Raw genomic sequence first — 20,440 nt, forward strand, 5'->3', positions numbered from 1 at the left:
AGTGAAAACAGAGGCAAAAAAAGCATTGAGTACATTAGCTTTTTCCACATCCTCTGTCACTAGTTTGCCTCCCTCATTCAGTAAGGGGCCCACACATTCCTTGGCTTTCTTCTTGTTGCCAACATACCTGAAGAAACCCTTCTTGTTACTCTTGACATCTCTGGCTAGCTGCAGCTCCAGGTGCGATTTGGCCCTCCTGATAACATTCCTACATGCCCGAGCAATATTTTTATACTCTTCCCTGGTCATATGTCCAACCTTCCACTTCTTGTAAGCAAGTGTCCCCAACAATTTCTTTTGCACATTAATAAATTGACTTAAACTTGGCATAAACAGAGGCTCTGATTTGAGTAGGCTTGGGTGCTGATTGGGTGGGCCACGGCCCACTCACGCTCAACCATGGCTACACCCTTGTATTGAACCAATGCCTCAGGATGGTGAAAAAGGATACTGTGCTCCTGGAGGTGCCGCAGTGAAGTGCTCCTAACCGGGGGCTTTGGAGAAGCTTGTCGCAATGAGTGACACAGGCACCCCAAACCCAAGTTACAAGCAGGCTTGGAGGGTTGGTGGGATTATTCCCATGTGCTTCTGGGGGAGAAACTACATTTCAGTGGCTATTTCTTTCCTGTCTTGTGGCTTCTGACTTATATTTGGCTTTATAAAAATCTACATTGTGTAGCTTTAAGTAGACAAACATTAACTCGAAAACAGGAAAGCAGGCCAGATTTCCAGACATTGGAAGCATCCAACTGTGCACTGAAATTAAGCACATAATTACTGTGCATGCTCAACAGCTTATGATTTGTACAAATTCGTCTAATTAGCTATTGGCGCATACAGCTGCCCAGTTTAAGTGTGCAATTACGATAACAGTGCAGTTGCGTGCCCGGGCTGTTTGATAATCTACCCATTGTATTTGGTTTTGGAGCTGAGCAATACCGTTCTGTGTCTGTGGTATTTGCAGGAACTCCTGACTCAGAAGAGAGAGAAAATAATGGTTTGTCTTTTCTGATCACCTTGGCAACATATAGTTCAAAGTTCAAAACAGAACAGGGCATGCTGGACCCTGCGGGAGGCACCTGACGGGACTCGGGGCTACAGCACTGATGAGCCCTGGCAGGTGCGACCTGCGGGGCTGAAGCCCCAAGATCTCCATTCCCGCTGGGCAGAAGCCCCTACTGCACCACCCCGCTGCAAGGCAGAGGTCCCAAGCTCCCCCACCCTCCCCAGTCTGGTAGGTGGAGAATGAGGGAGGCTTGGGGGGCTCTGCAAGCTGCACTTTAATGGTAAAAGAGCCACATGTGGCTCACAAGCCACAGTTTAGCCACCCCTGCCATAGACCAATAAATGCTCTGTGCCGCTCCAAGTGCTGGGTTGACTGTGCGTCTTTTTTCAGTTCTTGGGTGGGTGGCCTGCACGAACAATTGCATGCTGCACTGATGCTGCAGTCTGGGTGCAGGAAGAGCCTTCAGGCCGTGCATCACACGCCATCAACCACTCAGTAAGAAAGAAAAATGAGTCCTTTCTGGGGAGGATCACTGAGGTACAAAAATGAGAGCTGGAGTATTACAGGACAATTACATGTCTGCTCTAGCACCAAACTGCACCGGAACTATTCCTCATGTTTAGACGCTCCCAAAGTGTTTCTTTTATGACCAGGCTGACACATTTACATAATTTAAGTGGAAATGGGCTCCAGTGGCAAAGTTTGGATCTGGAATTGGATCCAAATCTGCATTTCCTTCAGGTCAGGATGTTCTGATCCAAGTCCTGATGCCTGGATTGTGAACTGGATCTGAATTTGATATTCCCAAAGGGAAAAAGGTGCCTGGATATTTGCATCCATGGATGTGTGCCCATGAGTATGTATTGTCATGGATGGCTTTTGGATCCAGTATCGTGGATGGGGCCAGTCTCGCAACTGAAGCACTGGAATGCCAAAGTAGCCCTGTAAGTGAGGTTTAACTTTGATAACTAGGAATGTTCAAATCGACTCATTAATGACACTCTGTTAATTGGTATTTATTTAATTGTGACGTAGAGTCAAAGCTCTGTTCAGGGATTGGATTTAAGTCAGTGGGAATTTTCAGAGGGAACACTTTATCGTTGGAAAGGGTGGACTTGTCAAAATGTAATGTCAAATCCCAGTTTGCCTGCCCAGATCCTCAGAGCCTCGGCTACCAAGGTCCCTAGCTCCAGAGCAGCCCACTAGGAAAACTTTTCCCAGACCCGGGGCTCTCCAGAGCTGCTGACTTGCCAGGGAGCTGGGCAGCTGGTTCTCTGCCTGGGCTGCGCTCCTGGAAGATAGATGGCCAGGTTGTTGGCCAGGCAGCTGGGGAGTCACGCAGCCATTCAGTGAAAAATTCCAAGATTTTTTTCTTCCATTATGGAACAACAACAACAAAAATTGGAATTTTTCACACAATTCCTGCTCAATTCCAGTAGGCATCCGAAGGAATGCATCCATAGAGGAAGCAACTTAGTTAAGAGCTGCCTCTGTCTTGTCTAGCTGTTCCTGTCTTCTGTGACATGAAGAGAATAACAGAACATAGTGTAGACTGCACATCCCAATGGAGTTGATGTTGGCTTAATAACTAACGCCACCTGCAAATACCAAGAAAGCAAACTGGTAGATTGTAGTTGGATGAATATTCATGAATACTTTGGGACTACACTTTCCTGGCTCTAACAGCTTGCTCTGGCAATGCACTGTGATCTCTGGAAATCTGGGTTCTCTTCCCAACTCCGTCATCGACTCACCTTAACCTCTTACTTAACCTTGTGTGCTCTGCCTGGGCACTTCCTTGCCTTAGTAAAGTGCTTAATGATCATGGCTTAATGATCATCGCCCAATAAAACCAGAGCAATCTCCATACCGTGCCCAAACCTAAAAGTGGATTAATGGGGAAATCAGAGGACTCCAAAGTGGTCAGTCCTGGTTGGGTGACAATGTTGGGGAAGACTGTGCAAGGACCTTTTGCTTTCCTCTTGTTCCCCTCAGCAGGGAACTGCCACTTAGGTACAAGTGATCATGACTTGATCACATTTATAATGTGTGAACAGAATGAAGTCCAGACCAGTGATGTACATGGTGTTTTAAAAGGGCCATTTTCACAAACATGAAAACAGCTATGAGCCAGAACAGCTGGGAGGAAGAATTTAATCAGAAAAATGTGAATGATAAATGGGAATTGTTTAAGAACACCTTATTAGATGCCTCAAAAGGCACAGTTCCACAAGGAAGAAGGCTGTACTGGATAAAAAAATGACCTGGTTTAGAGGGGAAGTGAAGACAGCTATGAAAAATAAAAATAATAATATATAACAGATAAAGAAAGGGGAAATTGATAGTAATGAATATAAATCAGATATTAGATATTGTAGAAAATTGATAAGGGAAGCAAAGTGACACAAAGAGAAAACCATGGCCAGCAGAGTTAAAGACAATAAAAGGAGGTTTTTAAAAAAAGCATATCAGGACCAAAAAAATCCTAACAATGGAATTGGTCCATTACTAGATGAAAATGGTAAAATTATCAATAACAATGAAGAAAAGACAGAAGTGTTCAACAAATATTTCTGTTCTGTATTTGGGAAAAACAGATGATGTCATATCATATGACAACACTCTTTCCATTCCTCTGATATCTCAAGAGGATGTTAAACAGCAGCTGTTGAAGTTAGACATTTTAAAATCAGGAGGTCCAGGTAACTTGCATCCAAGAATTTTAAAAGAGCTGGCTGAGCTTGTTGGGCCATTAATGCTGGTTTTCTTGGAAACATGGGGATGTTCCAGAGAACTGGAAGAAAGCTAATGTTGTGCTGGTATTTAAAAAGGGTAAATGGGATGACCTGGGAATTACAGCCCTGTCAGTCTGACATCAATCCTGGGGTAGATAATGGAGTGGCTGATACAGGAATCAGTTAACAAGGACTAAAAGCCGGTAATATAATTAATGTCAATCAACATGGGTTTATGGAAAACAGCTCTTGTGAAACTAACATGATGCCTTTTTGATGAGATTATAAGTTTAACTGATAATGGTAATAGTGTTGATGTAATATACTTAGACTTCTGTAAGACGTTTGACTCATTACCAAATTACATTTGATTAAAAGATTAGAAAGATATAAAATTGTTACAGGTTAAATGGATTAAAAGATGGCTAACTGATAGGTGTCCAAATGTAACTGTAAATGGGGAATCATCATTGAATGCATGTTTCTATTGAGGACCTGCAGGGATTGGTTCTTGGCCCTACATTAGTTAACGTTTTTTATTAATGACCTGGAAGAAAACATAAAATCATCACCCAAAGTTTCCAGATGACACAAAAATGGGGAGAATGGTAAATAATGAAGGGGACAGGTCATCACTACGGAGCAATCTGGATCACTTGGTAAACTGGACACAAGAAAACAATATTCATTTTAATATGGCTAAATGTCAGTGTATACATCTAGGAACAAAGAATGCAGGCCGCAATTACAGGATGGGGGACTATCCTGGGAAGCAGTGACTCTGAAACAGATCTGGGGGTCGTGGTGGATAATCAGCTCCCAGTAAGATGCTGTGGCCAAAAGGGCTACTATGATCCTGGGTTGCATAAATGGGAATCTTAAGTACGAGGAGAGAGGTTATTTCACCTCTGAGTTTGGCGCTGGTCTGACCACTGCTGGAAACTTGTGTCCAGTTCTGGTGTCCACAATTCAAGAAGGATGTTCATAATTCAGAGAAGGTTCAGAGAAGAGCCATGAGAAGATTAAAGGATTAGAAAAGCTGCCTTCTAGAGATAGACTCAAGGAGCTCAATGTAGTTAGCTTAATAAAGAGAAGGTTCAGGGGTGACTTGATCACAGTCTATACGCAACTACATGGGGAACAAATATTTAATAATGGGCTCTTGGATCTTTCAGAGAAAGGTCTAACATGATCCAATGGCGGGAAGTTGAAGCTAGACAAATTCAGACAGGAAATAAGGTGTACATTTTTAACAGTGAGAGTAATTAACCAGTGGAACAATTTACCTTACTGCAACCCTAGAATATCCCAACATCCAACAGAATAGCCCAGGGCTGTAGTGGAATTAGAAAAAATGTCTGATGTTGTTTATTCCCTCCCACCCCTCCAGGTGAAATTCATTTACTTCTGCTAATGTGAGGCTGATAGTTTTCACAGAGAGAATATTACATTTTTAGAGTAGCACCCTGTCTGGGAAATTGCAGCCTGGTATGTGGGTAAATAATCTGTGATATCAGTCAGTCATCCACAATCAGTGGCCGGACTCAATCCATTCAGATAAAGAGAGATGAGGCAAGAGCATTGCATGCAGCAGAAGAGCTTCTGATTGTAGCCTGGTTAGCGTCTACCCAGAGAAGAAGGAAAACCCAGTGATTACTTCAAGCAAAGATTGAATTGAACTTTGCAGCCTGGTTAGATCTAACAGGACAGCCACAAGGAGTGACGATTTAGCCTGAGAATGGCTGACTCACTGGACTGTCCTTAATTTGATCATGTATCCTAACTGCAGAAGTCAATGACTCGAGGACAAAAAGAAATATGAGATGAGACAACTCAGCAGCCACTGAGAAAAAAATGATTAGCTCTTAGGCCACCAATAAAACTCCTTGAAGAGGCGATGGTGCATACCCTCAGAACATGTCCGAAGCATAGGGCCAAATTCAAACCACTGTAAACCCCCAAACGGAGAGAACCACAATAGATCAAAAGGGCGAGAGGAGAGCTGGGGGGAATTTGATTTTCTGTTTCAAGGAAAAGTCTGTGATTTCAACCCATTTTTTGTTCAAAATTGGAACAAAACCAAAAATGTTCCAAATCTCCTGTGAAACAAAATTCTGACTTGTGTGGGGGTGGGAGGAGGGGTGATGGTGACAGAGTGCTGGGAATCAGCCACTGACACAGCACTCTGGTCACTGTTTAACCCATGAGTCCCCCAGGGAGGGCCTGATTATGGGATCAGATTGGGGTGTGAGTAGCTAATGAGCTCAGTAACACCAAGCCTGGATAAAAGAGCACAGGAAGGAAGTGTGGGGGAGGGCGAGGATGCAGGAAAGAGAGAGATAAGAAAAGGCTAACAGGGCCTGACAAAAAGGAGTGCTCTGATGGCACTCGTGTGTGAAAGGCAGGCAAGTGAAGCCCTGCAAACAAATGGCAGGGAAGGTCTCTGAGAGGCTGCACATAAAGGGTGGGCGCAGTGGGACCCTGTCACAGCGGGGTTGATTGAAACCTTGCGTGTTGATAAAATGGAAGCATTTCTTGCTGATTTCAACTTGTTTTTTGTTCGGTTCGGGTGAGTAACTGAACTCTGTGCTTCCCTGACCCGGGTTGAGCAGAGAAGCCGGGCCGGGGTGCTCACTGCAGCACTCCTCCCAGCACTGGCGTTTGACTGTGTTTGTGTTTGTTCTGTTGTGCCGTGCTCCAAGCAATGGGGTGGGGACGCTCCCTACGTACGGTGCTTATTTAATGTTGTTGTTGTGCGATATTGTATCTTTCCCTTCCATGTGCAGAGGGAACGGGGATCCAGTTAATCCCAACCCCAAGGCGGCACCTCCAGAAGAACCTCTCACTCCTTCTCCTGGCTCAATGGAAGCCCCTTCACGGTGGCTCTCTGAGGTGCAGGATGGTATGTGCTCAGGGGTGTCTCTGGAGGAGGCATTGTCCCCTTGCCAACCTCAAGGGAATTTGCTGCACCTGTGACCCTGTGGAGATGCTCTGGGGCCAAAGCCCACAGGAGAGACCATTCCAGCATGCTGATGAAGGCCCCAGGGCACAGAGAGGGACTGGGAGCCATTGTACAGGGACAAGGCTTTTGGATGGGTGTCCCTGGCCTCTGCAGATTTCCCAACATCTGCACAGCTCCTGGGTGGGGGCGGGCGGGCGGTGGCGGGGAAAGTGGGCACTAGTTTGGGAGGCTGAACCCTCTGCTGTTCCTGGTGGAACAACCCTGTCTCTCAGCCCCTGGCACAAGAACTAGTAGCAATGTCTGCAAAGCCAGCCTCACAAAGGGCCAAATCTTAGCCACATGGGACCATGACCCTCCACAACTTCCCTTCACAGAGTTTCTTTTGCATGCCTCCATAGGAAGGGTTGGGTTTGCCACCCACCAGAAGAGAGGAAGATTTAGCCCTGCTCCTTGGCAAGGCTGTGCCATTTGGAACTGCTCTGCGAAGGACTCCCTTGGGTCTGCCTGCCTCCAGGAACCCCCCTAAGGAGGAGGATGTGTGCAAATGCAATGTAGTCTTTGGTTGGAACACCTCTGCTCCCAGCCTGCCTGCATGCAAGCCCAGCAGACAGGAGAACATAGCTCTGAAGGCAGCTGACCCCCCCTGCACCAGTTTCCACCTGGGGATGGGGAGATGCATGCGCAGAGACCCCCTCCACACATGGATCAAAAGGGGCCTGGTTTTCTTTGGCTTCTCAAACCAGACATTTTCCTCTTCTAAGCAATCCTTCCCTCCCACTGCTCGTGGCACAGGAAGTTACTGAATCCAGTGGTTATTTTCGCAAAGCAATTAGGGGGTGATACTGTAGCACAGAAATGAGAAGGAGTAGGTGGGTGCTCGTTAGCATACTTGGAGCATGATTCATTTGTGTAGCTGAGAACAGAGCAAGTACAGAGCTCTGAAATTGCTGCTAATTAACAAAGCTGGGGCAGAGGTTCTAAGCTCTGATTAGACCTGCTCAAACCTGAACAAGGCCCCTTGCAACGGTGTGTTTTATTTTTTTGGCTTTGCATCTTCCTTTCCAAACCAGATTCAAATCCCCACCCAGCAGTCCCTAGGGGGCTAGGCTTAGATTTTCACTCAGACACTTGGGGGGCACGCTGCAGAATGCATTGAGAACTGGCATCCTTGCACAAGGTCTAGCCAAGAAAGGTGTTGGCAGAGTGCTCTTGGAACTGATGCTATGGCATAGGGACTGAAAGCTGACATAGCCAGTCTGTGCATTCAGACCGTGATGTACTAGCATCCTGGCATAATGTTTCAGGATGCCAACTCCATAACACAGGGAGCACTGATCCTAGTGGCGCATGGACAGATTGATATTTAGTTCTTACTATTGTGGGGATCAGGTGATAGTAGGATGACCAGACAGCCAGTGTGAAAAATTGGGACAGGGGGCACTGTTGCCTCTAAGCTGTGCATGTGTGCGCACGCACACGGCAAAACACCGCACGCACAAAAATTTGCACAGAAGCACAAAAATTTGCACAGAGGAAATTTTTTGCGCACACAGCTTGTCAAAAATTTGCACAGAAGAAATCTTTTGCACACACGGCCTGTCAAAAATTAGAGGGAACATTGACAGGGGGTGGAGGGTAATAGGAGCCTATATAAGAAAAAGACCCAACAATTGGGACTGTCCCTATAAAATCGGGACATCTGGTCACCCTAGGTGTTAGCATCATGGATCTGGGCAGCAGCACCCAAGCATGGGACTGGGACTGGGGCCCCAAGCTGTGGCATGACTGTGAGTGAGAATCTCAGTGGCTTGCAGCCTGCTCAGTCTCCGGCAGTCGCTCTGGGAAGGGCTTCTATTATAAGCTTTCAGTAGAGTACGGCACTTTCAGTCAGCAGCCTCACTGGCTCTAGTGCAGGACATTCTCCTGGTAGCTGCACAAACTTGTCTCAGCCGGAAGTGGCTCATGTCACCAGGGTCATTAAAGGTTCCTCCCCTCATGGTTTCCCAACAGGCTGCAAGGAAATGCACCTGTGGGTCAGGGTTTGAGTGGTGCTGGCTCCCCCCTGCTACTGATGCTTTTCTTCTCCCTCCCTCAGAAACATGGAAAAAGGCTAACGGTTGCAGAATGAGCCGTGAATGGTGTGCCCTCACTGGGGTCCTGGTCTGAGAGGACAACGGGCAGAGTCAATGGGAAGGCAGTGGGGTCTGTCTGCCAGTCGTCACACTGCTATTGCAAAGAAGGCTTCTAATGCCACCGGAACCCCCTGATGGAAGGTGAGCAGGGGCGTGAAATGTGAGTGTGCATAATGATTAGGGCTCTCGCTCAGCGGTAGTTCGTCTTCGGGTTGTCACTGGTGGCAGCTGCCACCAAAAGCTAACCTTGCTTTCTGACTCCTGGGAAAAGGTGGGGAGCTTTCTCTGACGAGATTTCCTTGGTGTGAAGGGGCCATTTTCAATGATGACCTGTTTGTGTTCCATACAGCAAGAGGAAAAGACGAGGCAGCGAGGGGAAGGGTCTCCAGCCTGGTCTACACTAGAAAATTAGGTTGGTTTAACTATGTTGGTCAGGGTGTGAAAAATCCACATCGCTGAGTGGTGGTGGTGTTAAGCCGACCGAAGTCCCCAAGTAGACGGTGCTAGGTTGATGGCAGAATTCCTCTGTTGACCTAGCTACCTCCTCTCAGGGAGGTGGATTAACTACAGTGACTGGAGACCCCTTCTCATCGGTGTAAGTAGTGTCTACACTGAAGCACAGCTGTGCCACTGTAGTGTTTTAAGTGCAGACGAATCCTTCCTAGCTTGTCTTTTGAAAAGTGAGCCACACGATTTTTAACTCCTCAAAGACTGGATCAGAGTTACCAGTATTGTGCTGGGATATATGGGATACATTCTCTCACAGCCTTTGTTCCATTCAGTATAGCTGGCCTGCACTGTATCATGCAGTGCACAGGAAGGGGGGTGGAGATTAATGACCACAAAAGGACACAAGGATGTTTCTATAAAATCTTCTGATATTGAAGCTGGAACCTGCAGAGCCCCTTTCTAATAGGCTGGTTCCTGAGGGACTTAGCTTAGGTGTCATTTTCTCTCCTAACGTAACCAAATACCCAAACGAGCCCCGTGTTCCCTAACACCAAGTCCAGTTTAAATTAGAAGGAGATGTTCAGAATGTGGCCAGAGAGGTGAATACATGTGATTGTCCAGCTTAACCAATCAGAAGTGTGACAACAGCCGTGTTTGCAATGTCGTACCTTTCCCAGACATGAAGAAGAGCTTGGTGTAACTCGAATGGTCTCTCTCACCAACAGAAGTCGGTCCAATAAAAGATATTGTCTCGCTCTCCTTGTCTTTACAACAGCCATAGGAATTATAAAGCAAGGAAGGACAACCTCCACGTTTATGGAGGTGTCATTCAGACTGGGAGGCATATCTCAAGTTGATCCGAGTTTTTAAATGGAGGTGAAAATCCCAGGAAGATAAGACTTTCTGGTACGATTTCTGGTGCTTCACTTTTTCACTAGGGATGAAATATTCCCAGAATGATCTTTCTTATGGTATTTTGCAGTACTTACTTTGTAATGAAAGAGGTGCCGGGGTTCAAGCAATTTTTTTACTTTCCTAACTGACACAGCAAGCCCAGAGGTGCCGGGGCTATGAACTGTCAAGCCTAGAGGCGCTGGGGCTCAGCCCTGGCACAAATTAAGCACCAGTATTTTGGCTTTTGGCCCAATCCAGGCTATGCAGAAATTCCCAGAAATCGTTTGAGTTTGATGTGAGTTTTTGGTGAAAGCTCACGTTGACTGAAACTGATTTGCATAGCCCTGTTGGGCAGCATCTGTATTTCTCAAGATTGTCCACTAAACCTTTCTCCCTTTCAGAAAGAGGTTTGATTGTCATCAGTGCATGTGTATTTGGAATATTTCTTCTAATGAATGAAGCAGAAATAATAGAGCAGAAACTTATTAGCTCAGCTGGTGCTGGACTTGGTTTGGGATTCTCTCACTGGCGCTCGATGGCTTCAGCCTAGTGTCTTGTTTGGACAGACCTAGTCAGCTTCAGTTTTATCTCCCTATGTATTTCGTTTCTGGGCAGCATGTTCTGTTCATTATGGTGCAGAGTCTGTACAGAGACCGCCTTGTCCAAGCAGCGCCTTGCCACAGCCATGTGATCTCCAAGAAACCTGCCTATCACCCTTCCATCTCCTGTCACCTCTGAGCAATGGATCCTCAGCACATAGAAGATCCAGATACTGTCAGTGACTCCTCACACTCATCACCCACCTTCTCTTCCTCACAGGGGTTTGGATCAACCGCTATCGGAAGCAGCTGGTGAGGTCCATCTCGTCGCAGTTCCTGGAAGACATCATCTGCTACATGAGGAAGCTGGATCTCCTCAGCGCTGAGGAGGCAGGCCAGGTGCAGGAGGTGAGCTCCCTGTCGGAGCAGGTGAAGGCGGTCATGGATCTTCTGGCTGGGAAGGGCAGCTATGCCTCTCAGTCCCTGCAGACTTACATAGAGACAACCAACTCCCAGCTCTATCTACACATCACCGTCTATGGTAGGAGATGCTGTTCGTTGTCTTCTGTCTGTATGCATGTGTGTCATAAAAGTCTCTGTGTGTGTGTGCACACACGTCGGCATTGTCTGCTAGCAGGTGTGTACCTGTAGCATTCAGACCCAGGTGTACCCTGGGGAACTTTGCCTGAGTAAGGACAAAAAAGGACCTCCGGTTCTGACCCCTGTTGATTAAGAGAGCCAACTAAGGACACTATCACTGAGACACTCATAGACTCTAAGGTCAGAAGGGACCATCATGATCATCTAGTCTGACCTCCTGTGTTGCAGGCCACAGAGCCTAACCCACCCACTCCTGTAATAGATCCCTAACTTCTGGCTGAGATACTGAAGTCATAGAATCATAGAACCATAGGGTGAGAAGGGACCACAAGGGTCAGCTAGTCTAACCCCCTGCCAAGATGCAGGATTTGTTGTGTCTAACCCATCCCAGACAGGTGGCTATCCAGCCTCCTTTGGAAAACCTCCAGTGAAGCAGCTTCTACAACCTCCCCAGGCAGTCTGTTCCATTGTCCTGCTGTTTTTACAGTTAGGAAGTTTTTCCTGAGATTCAGTCTAGATCAGCTGTGCTGTAGTTTGAACCCATTGCCTTTTGTCCTGCCCTCTGTGGCAAGAGAGAACAACTTTTCTCCATCTTTCTTTATGGCAGCCTTTCAAGTATTTGAAGACCACTATCATGTTCCCCCCTTAATCTCCTCTTTTCCAAACTAAACATCCCCAGTTCTTTCAGCCTTTGCCTTATGTTCCACACCTTTGATCATCTTTGTCACTCACCTCTGGATCCTTTTCAGTTTCACCACATCCTTTCTATACACTGGTGACCAAAATTGGATATAGTACTCCAGCTGAGACCCAATCAGCCCCGAGTAGAGTGGTACTATCACCTTCTGTGACTTGCATGCTGTGCCTCTGTTAATCCAACCTAAAATTGCATTTGCTTTTTCTGCAACAGCATTGCATTGCTGACTCATGTTGGGGTTGGGATCCACCACAACTCCCAGATCCTTCTCAGCAGTGCTGCTGCCAAGCCAGTTATTCCCTATTCTGTATTTGTGCATTTGGTTTTTCTCCCTTAAGTGCAGCACCTTACACTTGTCTTTGTTGAATTTCATTTTGTTGTCTATTCTCCAACTTAACAACATCCCTCTGAATTTTAGCTCCAGCCTCCAAAGTGTTAGCAACCTCCCCAGCCTTGTGTCATTTGCAAACTTGATCAGTCTGCTCTCTATTCCTACATCTAGATCATTAATAAGATGTTAAATAACACCAGACCAGAACAGATCCCTGTGGAACCCCACATGAGACCTCCCTCCAGTCTGACATCAGTCCATGAATAGTTACTCTTTGTTTGCTGTTGTTTAACCAGTTTTGTATCCATTTAATGGTAGTTCAGTTGAGCCTGCATTTCTCCACCTTACTTATGAGAACATCATGTGGGACTGTGGCAGAAGCCTTGCTGAAGTCCAGATATACTATGTCCACCACATTCCCCCATCCACCAAACCAGTTACCCTGTCAAAGGAGGAAATTGGGCTGGTATGGCAGGATTTGTTTGTGGTAAATCCATGCTGGCTGCTAGTGATCACCCCTTCATCCTCCAGGTACTCGCAAATGGAATGTTTCATACATTGCTCCTGGTTTGGGGTACGGGCTGCTTTGTCCTGGCTCAGGCTTGTGTGCAGGTAACTTGAACCTCCTGAGAAAAACACGCACACCAACTCTAGGCACATCCCCCTACGGGCCACTGCTCTCTGATCCACCCTCCCCACCGCTGGCATGGCAGAGCCAAGACAGGGGCTATAGTGTGTTGAGGAGTAGGTGGAACAACCTGCGGAATCAGGACCCAAAATTGTGGGCCCCACTGCAAGGGGAGACCCTTCCTTTCTCTGCCCTGCCCTGAGGAATGACTGTGTTTTCTGTATTTCTCACCCTTGTGAGTGGCTAGGGACATTTGCATGAAAAGAGGATCATTGTTGATTAGGACCAGACCTGCTTATCTGTCACCTGCAGCCGCTTTCTTCTGATAGTGGTACTGCCATTGCCACAATGTCAGTGGAAGATTGGTGATGGGGGCTTAGTGTTCCCTGGTGACGAGGTGTACATTGGAGACAGTCACTGAGCGGGTTACAGCTCTACGAGATGGCACCTCATGTAGCATATCTGCTTCCTGCATGTCCTGGAGTCCTGGCAGCAGATTCCAACCTGTGCAGTTCCACTACACTCTGCCCACCACTGCATTTGCAGGTGGATCTTCTTCACTTCCAACTGTCACTGCTAAGTGATGCTGCTGTGTGCTCTTCGGTGGTGGCTTAGAACATAAGAAGGGCCATACTGGGTCAGGCCAAAGGTCCATCTAGCCCAGTATCCTGTCTGCCGACAGTTGCCAATGCCAGGTGCCCCAGAGGGAATGAACAGAACCGGTAATCATCAAGTGATCCATCCCCAGTCGCCCATTCCCAGCTTCTGGCAAACAGAGGCGAGGGACACCACTCCTGCCCATTCTATACCTTTTCCAGTTCCAATAGACCTTTTTTGAGATGGGGCAACCAGATCTGCACACAGTATTCAAGATGTGGGTGTACCATGGATTTATATAGAGGCAATAGGATATCTTCTGTCTTATTATCTATCCCTTCCTTAATGGTTTCCAACATTCTGTTTGCTTTTTTGACTGCTGCTGCACATTGAGTGGATGTTTTCAGAGAACTATCCACAATGACTCCAAGACCTCTTTCTTGAGTGGTAACAGCTAACTTGGGCCCTATCATTTTGTATGTCTAGTTGGGATTATGTTGTCCAGTGTGCATTACTTTGCATTTGTCAACATTGAATTTCATCTGCCATTTAGTTGCCCAGTCACTCAGTATTGTGAGATCCCTTTGTAACTCTTCACAGTCAGCTTGGGACTTAACTCTCTTGGGTAGTTTTGTGTCATCTGCAAATTTTGCCACCTCACCGTTTACCCCCTTTTCCTGTTCATATGTGAATTGTGGCTGTGTTGTACTCAAGAGGTAGCTGCATTTCAGTGGATGGCAAGGTGATCTCAATAGTTTTGCTTGTTAAGTTGTAAAGCACATCTGGATCCTGGACGGGGCTACAGGAAGGTACACCATAGCTGCCCGTTTTACTGGAAAAACAAGCTTTCGCATCTTAGAGCCAGCGTGGCTACACAGAACAAGTTATTACCCTCTGCTGCCTCAAGCAGCATCAAGAGAAGCAGCAGTCATTGCTGATAGAGATGTAGGAGACAGAGAGAGCTCAGTGAGTCAGCTCGACTCGGATCCCAAGTGGGGATGGCAGCGTTGCCAGTTAAAAGCCAATTATTTAACTGGCTTTGAGGGAGAGGGGTCATCTTGTTTGACCGGGAACGGGTTAGAAAATAGAATAAGGAAAAAGAACTTGGGTGAAATGTTGTTGCTGAAATGTTTGTTTCTGGAGAGCAGGGGGAGAGACTGGAGTGTACATGCCCTAGCTTGGTAATTCCTCACCATGGGAGGCAAGGCTGCCAGGCTGCGGTCCGCTTGATCTGTCTGTCCATACGTGTGTTATGGGTCTGTGGGACTGGGGAGGCTGCAGGGAGTATCTCTGCACTCCCAGGACGGTGGCTAAGCTCAGCCCCTACACTCCCCCATGGGAAAGGATTGCTCTCTCCTACTGCCCCCAGGTGTGCTATGACCCATGGATGGAGTTGGGGATGAGGAGGAGGCCATGCCAGGACCTGGACCCTGTTCCAGGCCGCAGAGCTGTCTAGATGCACAGGATGAGCATGCTGCAGCTCCTTCAGGAGCAGGCCTGTTCTACCTGTGTGCTGGGAGCTACAGGAGGGATTATGTCTGGTTTAGGAGCCCCACCCGGGGTGGTGCAGCTCCACACGGCCCCAAGACAGGGCTGGGGCTGAGTTCGCATTGCCACGCCCTTAGAAAATGTCTTGGGTCATATTGTGTATTACAAATACTGTACAATGAAAGGATGCACTGCCCTCAATATAGGGCTGCAGCTAACCACAACAACCTAGTGCTCAGGGATCTGGCAGTGACAGCGCCTGGACACAGCGAAGCGGCTTCCAAAAGCTCCCCAGCATAGTGTGGGGAATGAATCTAGGACTGAGGTTTTGTGCATGCGGAGCTGTACCCCAGGACTGTTCAGGAGCAGCCACCTAGCTCTGTCTCTCCTGTGGGAGCTGATCAAAGCCTCCTAGCCACACACCCAATTTGTCTGTCTTCTCATTTCTCTGCCTCAGGCAGCAGTTCAGTGTAAATAAGGTTGCTTAATAATTTGCCACCTAGACATTGAAACGCTGCTTCAAGTGAGAAAGTTTGAATAATTCAATCAGGGCTCTACTGTCTGGATAGTAATTGCACAGAAAAGCACTCAATAACATGATGGTGAAGGGGTCACAAGTTAAAGTCTCATTCTGTTTTGTTTCCATGTGTCAGCATCACGCAGCCTCCAAACAAGAAGTCTTGTGCTATATTTAAAAAGTAACAGCCATGTTCTGATGATGATTTACTGAGCACTACAGTCCCCATCCCAGGGATTTTACAAACTAAATCCATCATGGAACGTACAGTGCAGACATTGTGCTGCTACTGTAAGCCATGCTATGGCAAACTGGAGTCACTGACAGCTGAGTCTAAATGAGACTGGGAAAGTCTTATCTGGTGCAACAGATCTTCCAGCCCCTTGACATGCATATTCCATCAACATAGACTAGATAGGCTCCCTTAGGCCTTGTCTACACAGAAAATATTTTTTTCAGTATAATCTAAGAAGTGAATTTAAACTGTTATCATTATACTAGTATTGATCCGAATGTGAATATTCCTACTGCAGAAAACGAATGGCTTTTGTCAGTTTCACTTTTCTCGCTTGCGAAGGAGTTGAAGTTAAATCTAAAAAAACCATTCTTATTCTGGAATAAGAATGTCCACATGGGTAATAACAATATTGGTATAACTGGTAAAACTTTCCTGTGTACACAAGTCCTTCAACTGACTGACTGACCCACTCACTACCATGTTGTTTGCATCTCCTCCTTACATATCAGCTCTGAATTTGGTCAAGAGAGTCTAGCAAGAGAGAAACGCAGCTAAGAGGGAAGGGTGTATGAATATGTACAGTAACTCCTCACTTAATGTCCTCCCACTTAACGTTGTTTCCATCTTACGTCCCCGCTCAATTACAGAACATGCTCCATTTAAAGTTGTGCAATGCTTCACTATAACATCGTTTGGCTGCCTGCTTTGTCCACAGCTGGCAGCCCCGCATCAGCTCCCCTACACCCCCCACTGTGCCTTCCGCCCGCCGGCAGACCCCGCGGATCAGCGCCTTCCTCCTCCTCCCCCCGTCTCCTGCCCGTGGCAGTCAGCTGGCTGGCGGTGTTCAGGAGGCAGGGGAGGGAGGGGGAGCCTGCGCACCATGTCCTCGCTCCTCCTCTCTCCCTCCTGCACACTACAAGCCAGCTGATTGCCGTGGGCAGGAGGCAGGGGAGGGAGAGGAGAGGAGCGAGGACGCAGCGTGCAGAGTAAAGGGGGGGGGAAGAAGAGGAGGGTTAAGGGTGGGGACTTGGGGGAAGGGGTGGAGTGGGTGGCTGAGGGTTGAGCCCCCCACCCTTGGTGCTTGCAGAGTAGGGGAAGCTGTCACTGCGCAATGTGCTTCTCCTAGCCTACAGCACCTTCAGCCTCCTTGCCTGCCTCATTGTCTCCAGTGCCAGTGGGCTGTGCCTGTGTGGGGTAAGGCGGGGGCACCTCCCAACTATAGTACTGTACTGTATGGCAAAAAAAAGTTTCCCTGGAACCTAACCCCAACATTTACATTCATTCTTATGGGGAAATTGGATTCGCTTAACATCATTTCAATTAAAGGTGCATTTTTCAGGAACATAATTACAATGTTAAGTAAGGAGTTACTGTAAGTTAATTACCCTTTACTTCAATGTACCCTTCCTTTCTCAGACTCCGTAATACTCCATCTAAGGGAGTGGGAGACAGCGTAAGGTGTTCCTGCGTACACCACCCTCTGCCTGACCTGCCAGTGGAATTGCACGTTCATTTGGAAGCCACAGAACTACTTATTTCTGTGAAGGACACTCTGAGTGGGGAACTTGCACTCCGAGATTTGGAGCTGAACTTGTGCTGAACTCGGACCATAACTCACTTTGGTTTCTTGTGAAACTGTGATTGACTTAACTGGCAGGCACAGCGAGGCGCTAGCCCAGCTACGGGAGCTGTTACCATGAAAACAAAAGGGTCGCTAATGGATATCGGGAAACCTTTGTATGAGGCCTCAGGTTCGGCACCAGTTCAAATCTCAGACTGCGAGAGAGGCCCTTCCCCAGAAATCAATGGTTCCATTTTATTTGAATCAATGTTTTCTGTCAAAGCAATTTAACACCAGGGATACTTCTACCCCTGGAAAGTAGATTGATGGGATTGGTGGGATCACAGCAGGGAGAATTTGTGACCATCGTTGTCAAAGATTTGCCGCTTCGGGCTTTTTAAACTTCCTTATGAAACATTTTAAACTAGATTGAACAAAGTCCTAGAGCAGATGCAGTCGGGACGTTGTGCCTTTGCTTGGGGGCTGGAGGAGATGGCTCCATCTCTAACTTCAGTGATTCAGTGATGGGTGCAGTTTCCTGCCCTGACATTCAGTCGACACATTCCTCGACAAAGCAGCGGTAACCAGCAGCCAAAGCAGTTCCAGCCCCGTCCTTCTGGTAGCTGGTGAATGTGTCTGAGTAATGAGAACTGTGCTCCCCATCACAATCACATCTACAGCTGGTACAACCCTCCCCCTTGGTTGCAAGTTTTCAAATGTGCTTTCCTGACCTCCGGAAGCTCCAGCTGGCTTCTCTTCCCTGCAATAATGAGAGAAGGTCAGGCTGTGCCTATTGCTTATGCTTGTGGTCATTGTCTGTCTCCCTCTTGACCTATTTTGCTTCTCTCTACACAGACCCTATGGTGCAAAAGCATTTGGAAAGTCTCCAGAACCGCTATGGAACTGGTGTGGAACTTGGCCAGCTGGAGAGGCTCACTAACCTTCTGCTGGTGGAAGGCTTGACAGATATTCAGCAGAAAGAGCATGATGTCATGCAGATTGAGGCCACCAAAGGCATGAGAAATGTTGCCAAGAAAATCCCCCTGGAGAAGCTCTTCCTTCCTCTGTCTAAAGTCAGCATTCCTCCTCGAATCTCTGTGACCGTGGGCGTGGCTGGGATTGGCAAAAGCACTTTGGTGAAACTGTTTGTTTGCATGTGGGCCAAAGGGGAGGTCAATAAGGACATCATATTCGTGCTACCTCTCAGTTTCCGGGAACTGAACACTTATGAGAAACTCTCTGCTGAGAGGCTCATCCGGTCAGTATTTCCTCACATCACTGAACCCAGCTTTATCTCCAATGGTACAGCCCGGATTTTACTGATTCTGGATGGCTTGGATGAGTTTAAGACTCCTTTAGATTTTTCCAACACAGTTGTTTGCACGGACCCCAAAAAGGAGATTCAAGTGGATAGTCTGATCACCAATATTATCCGTGGCAACCTGTTCCAGGAAGCTTCCATTTGGGTCACTTCACGGCCCACAGCAGCCAGCCAAATCCCAGGTGGCCTAGTTGACCGGATGACAGAAATACGTGGTTTTGGAGCAGTGGAGATCAAGGACTTCTTGGATCAGATGTTCCTGGAGAACAAAGACTTATCCAATCAAGTCTTGGGTCAGATCAAGGCTAACAGATCTTTGTACACAATGTGTACGGTTCCTGCCTTTTGCTGGATATCTGGCTCCTCAATGGGCTATTTCCTAAAGAACAGCACTGATCAATCCCAAGAAATGACAACTGTTCCAAAGACTTTATCAGAAATCTACTCCTATTACTTTAAAATGGCACTGAGTAGTGACTGGCAGGAAAAACAGAAGGAGACTCCCAGGATAGAACAAGCTATAAACAACAGCAAGAAAATTATTGGTAACCTGGGTCGGCTGGCATTTTATGGTCTGCTCAAGAGAAAGTACGTATTTTACGAACAAGACTTGAAAGCCTATGGCATAGACCTCTCATCACTACAAGGCAGCTTGTGCAGTAGGATGTTACTCAAGGAAGAGATGCAGTTCTCCACTGTCTACTATTTCTCCCATTTAACCCTCCAGGAGTTTTTGGCAGCCACTTATTACTATGCTTCAGCAAAGCGAGCAATATTTGATCTCTTTACTGAGAGCGGGATGTCCTGGCCTAAGTTTGGTTTCCTCAATCACTTTAAGAACGCTGTCCAGAGATCACTGCAGTCAGAGGATGGGCAGCTGGATATCTTTGTGCGCTTTCTCTCTGGCCTTCTCTCCCCACAGGTGAACAAATTGCTGTCTGGTTGGCTCTTGGTGAAGGATGAGCATAACAGCTTCCGAAGCCACATGATCAGCTTTCTCCAGAGCTGCCTGAACACTGACTATGTCATCTCCTCCAGGACCGTGAACATCATGCAGTGCTTGTATGAAGTGCAGCACATGGAGCTGGCCAAGACAGTGGAGGAAGCTATGAAAAACGAGAGCTTGGCTGGGATGTTAACACCAGTGAATTGCTCTGCCCTGGCTTATCTCCTCCAGGTCTCTGAGGTGTGCATGGAGGAGACAAACCTCTCCAACTGCCTCACCTACAATATCTGCAAAAGTCTGCTTTCACAGCTTCTCTTCTGCAGTAATCTCCGGTAAGTCAGATCTGGGTTTCGTGTAGGGATCGGGACTATTTCCACATTTTTGTGAGATGCGGTAGAAAGTAGCAGCTGTTTAAAGGATATGCGGCAATTATTTTATTCAGGACTATTGTCCTGCAAACAGAAATATACTCTAAAGGTGCAGAGAAGAATGGTATGGGCATGTGGTACTGAGGCAATATGTGTCGTGTTCAGAGCTGGGGGCTGAAAGTCCAGACTCTTGGGGTCTTCTAGTGGAGGGGACTGGAGTAGAAAACCTCTTGAGGTCTCTTCCAGTCCTGTGAGTCTATTATTCTGTTTTTGGCTCTGCCACTGACCTGCTGTATGACCTTGGGCAGGTCACTCCAGCTCTGGTCTTCAATTTCTCCACTTGTAAAGGAGAGAGGATACTATCTACTTCACAGGGGTGATGGGAGGCTTGGTTAATCCAGGGTCTATTTCAGGAGTGGGTGAGGTTCTG

General features: G+C 47.2%; 1 protein-coding gene across 3 annotated transcripts in view; it reads left to right on the top strand.

Moving 5' to 3' along the window:
* Positions 1–20,440, top strand: part of NLRC3 (NLR family CARD domain containing 3) — a 73,057-nt gene that overhangs the window by 18,942 nt on the left and 33,675 nt on the right. For 2 of the 3 annotated variants that reach the window (XM_075132862.1, XM_048867617.2), the window contains exons 2-4: positions 8,799–8,976; positions 10,999–11,259; positions 18,231–19,974. In XM_075132862.1, coding sequence (XP_074988963.1) covers positions 8,970–8,976; positions 10,999–11,259; positions 18,231–19,974 — 2,012 coding nt within the window. In that variant the 5' untranslated portion in view covers positions 8,799–8,969. The remainder of the gene's footprint in view (positions 1–8,798; positions 8,977–10,998; positions 11,260–18,230; positions 19,975–20,440) is intronic. The other variant, XM_075132863.1, reaches the window with a different exon arrangement.

The sequence above is a fragment of the Caretta caretta genome, chromosome 10 (genome assembly GCF_965140235.1).
Source record: "Caretta caretta isolate rCarCar2 chromosome 10, rCarCar1.hap1, whole genome shotgun sequence".
Lineage (NCBI taxonomy): Eukaryota > Metazoa > Chordata > Testudines > Cheloniidae > Caretta > Caretta caretta.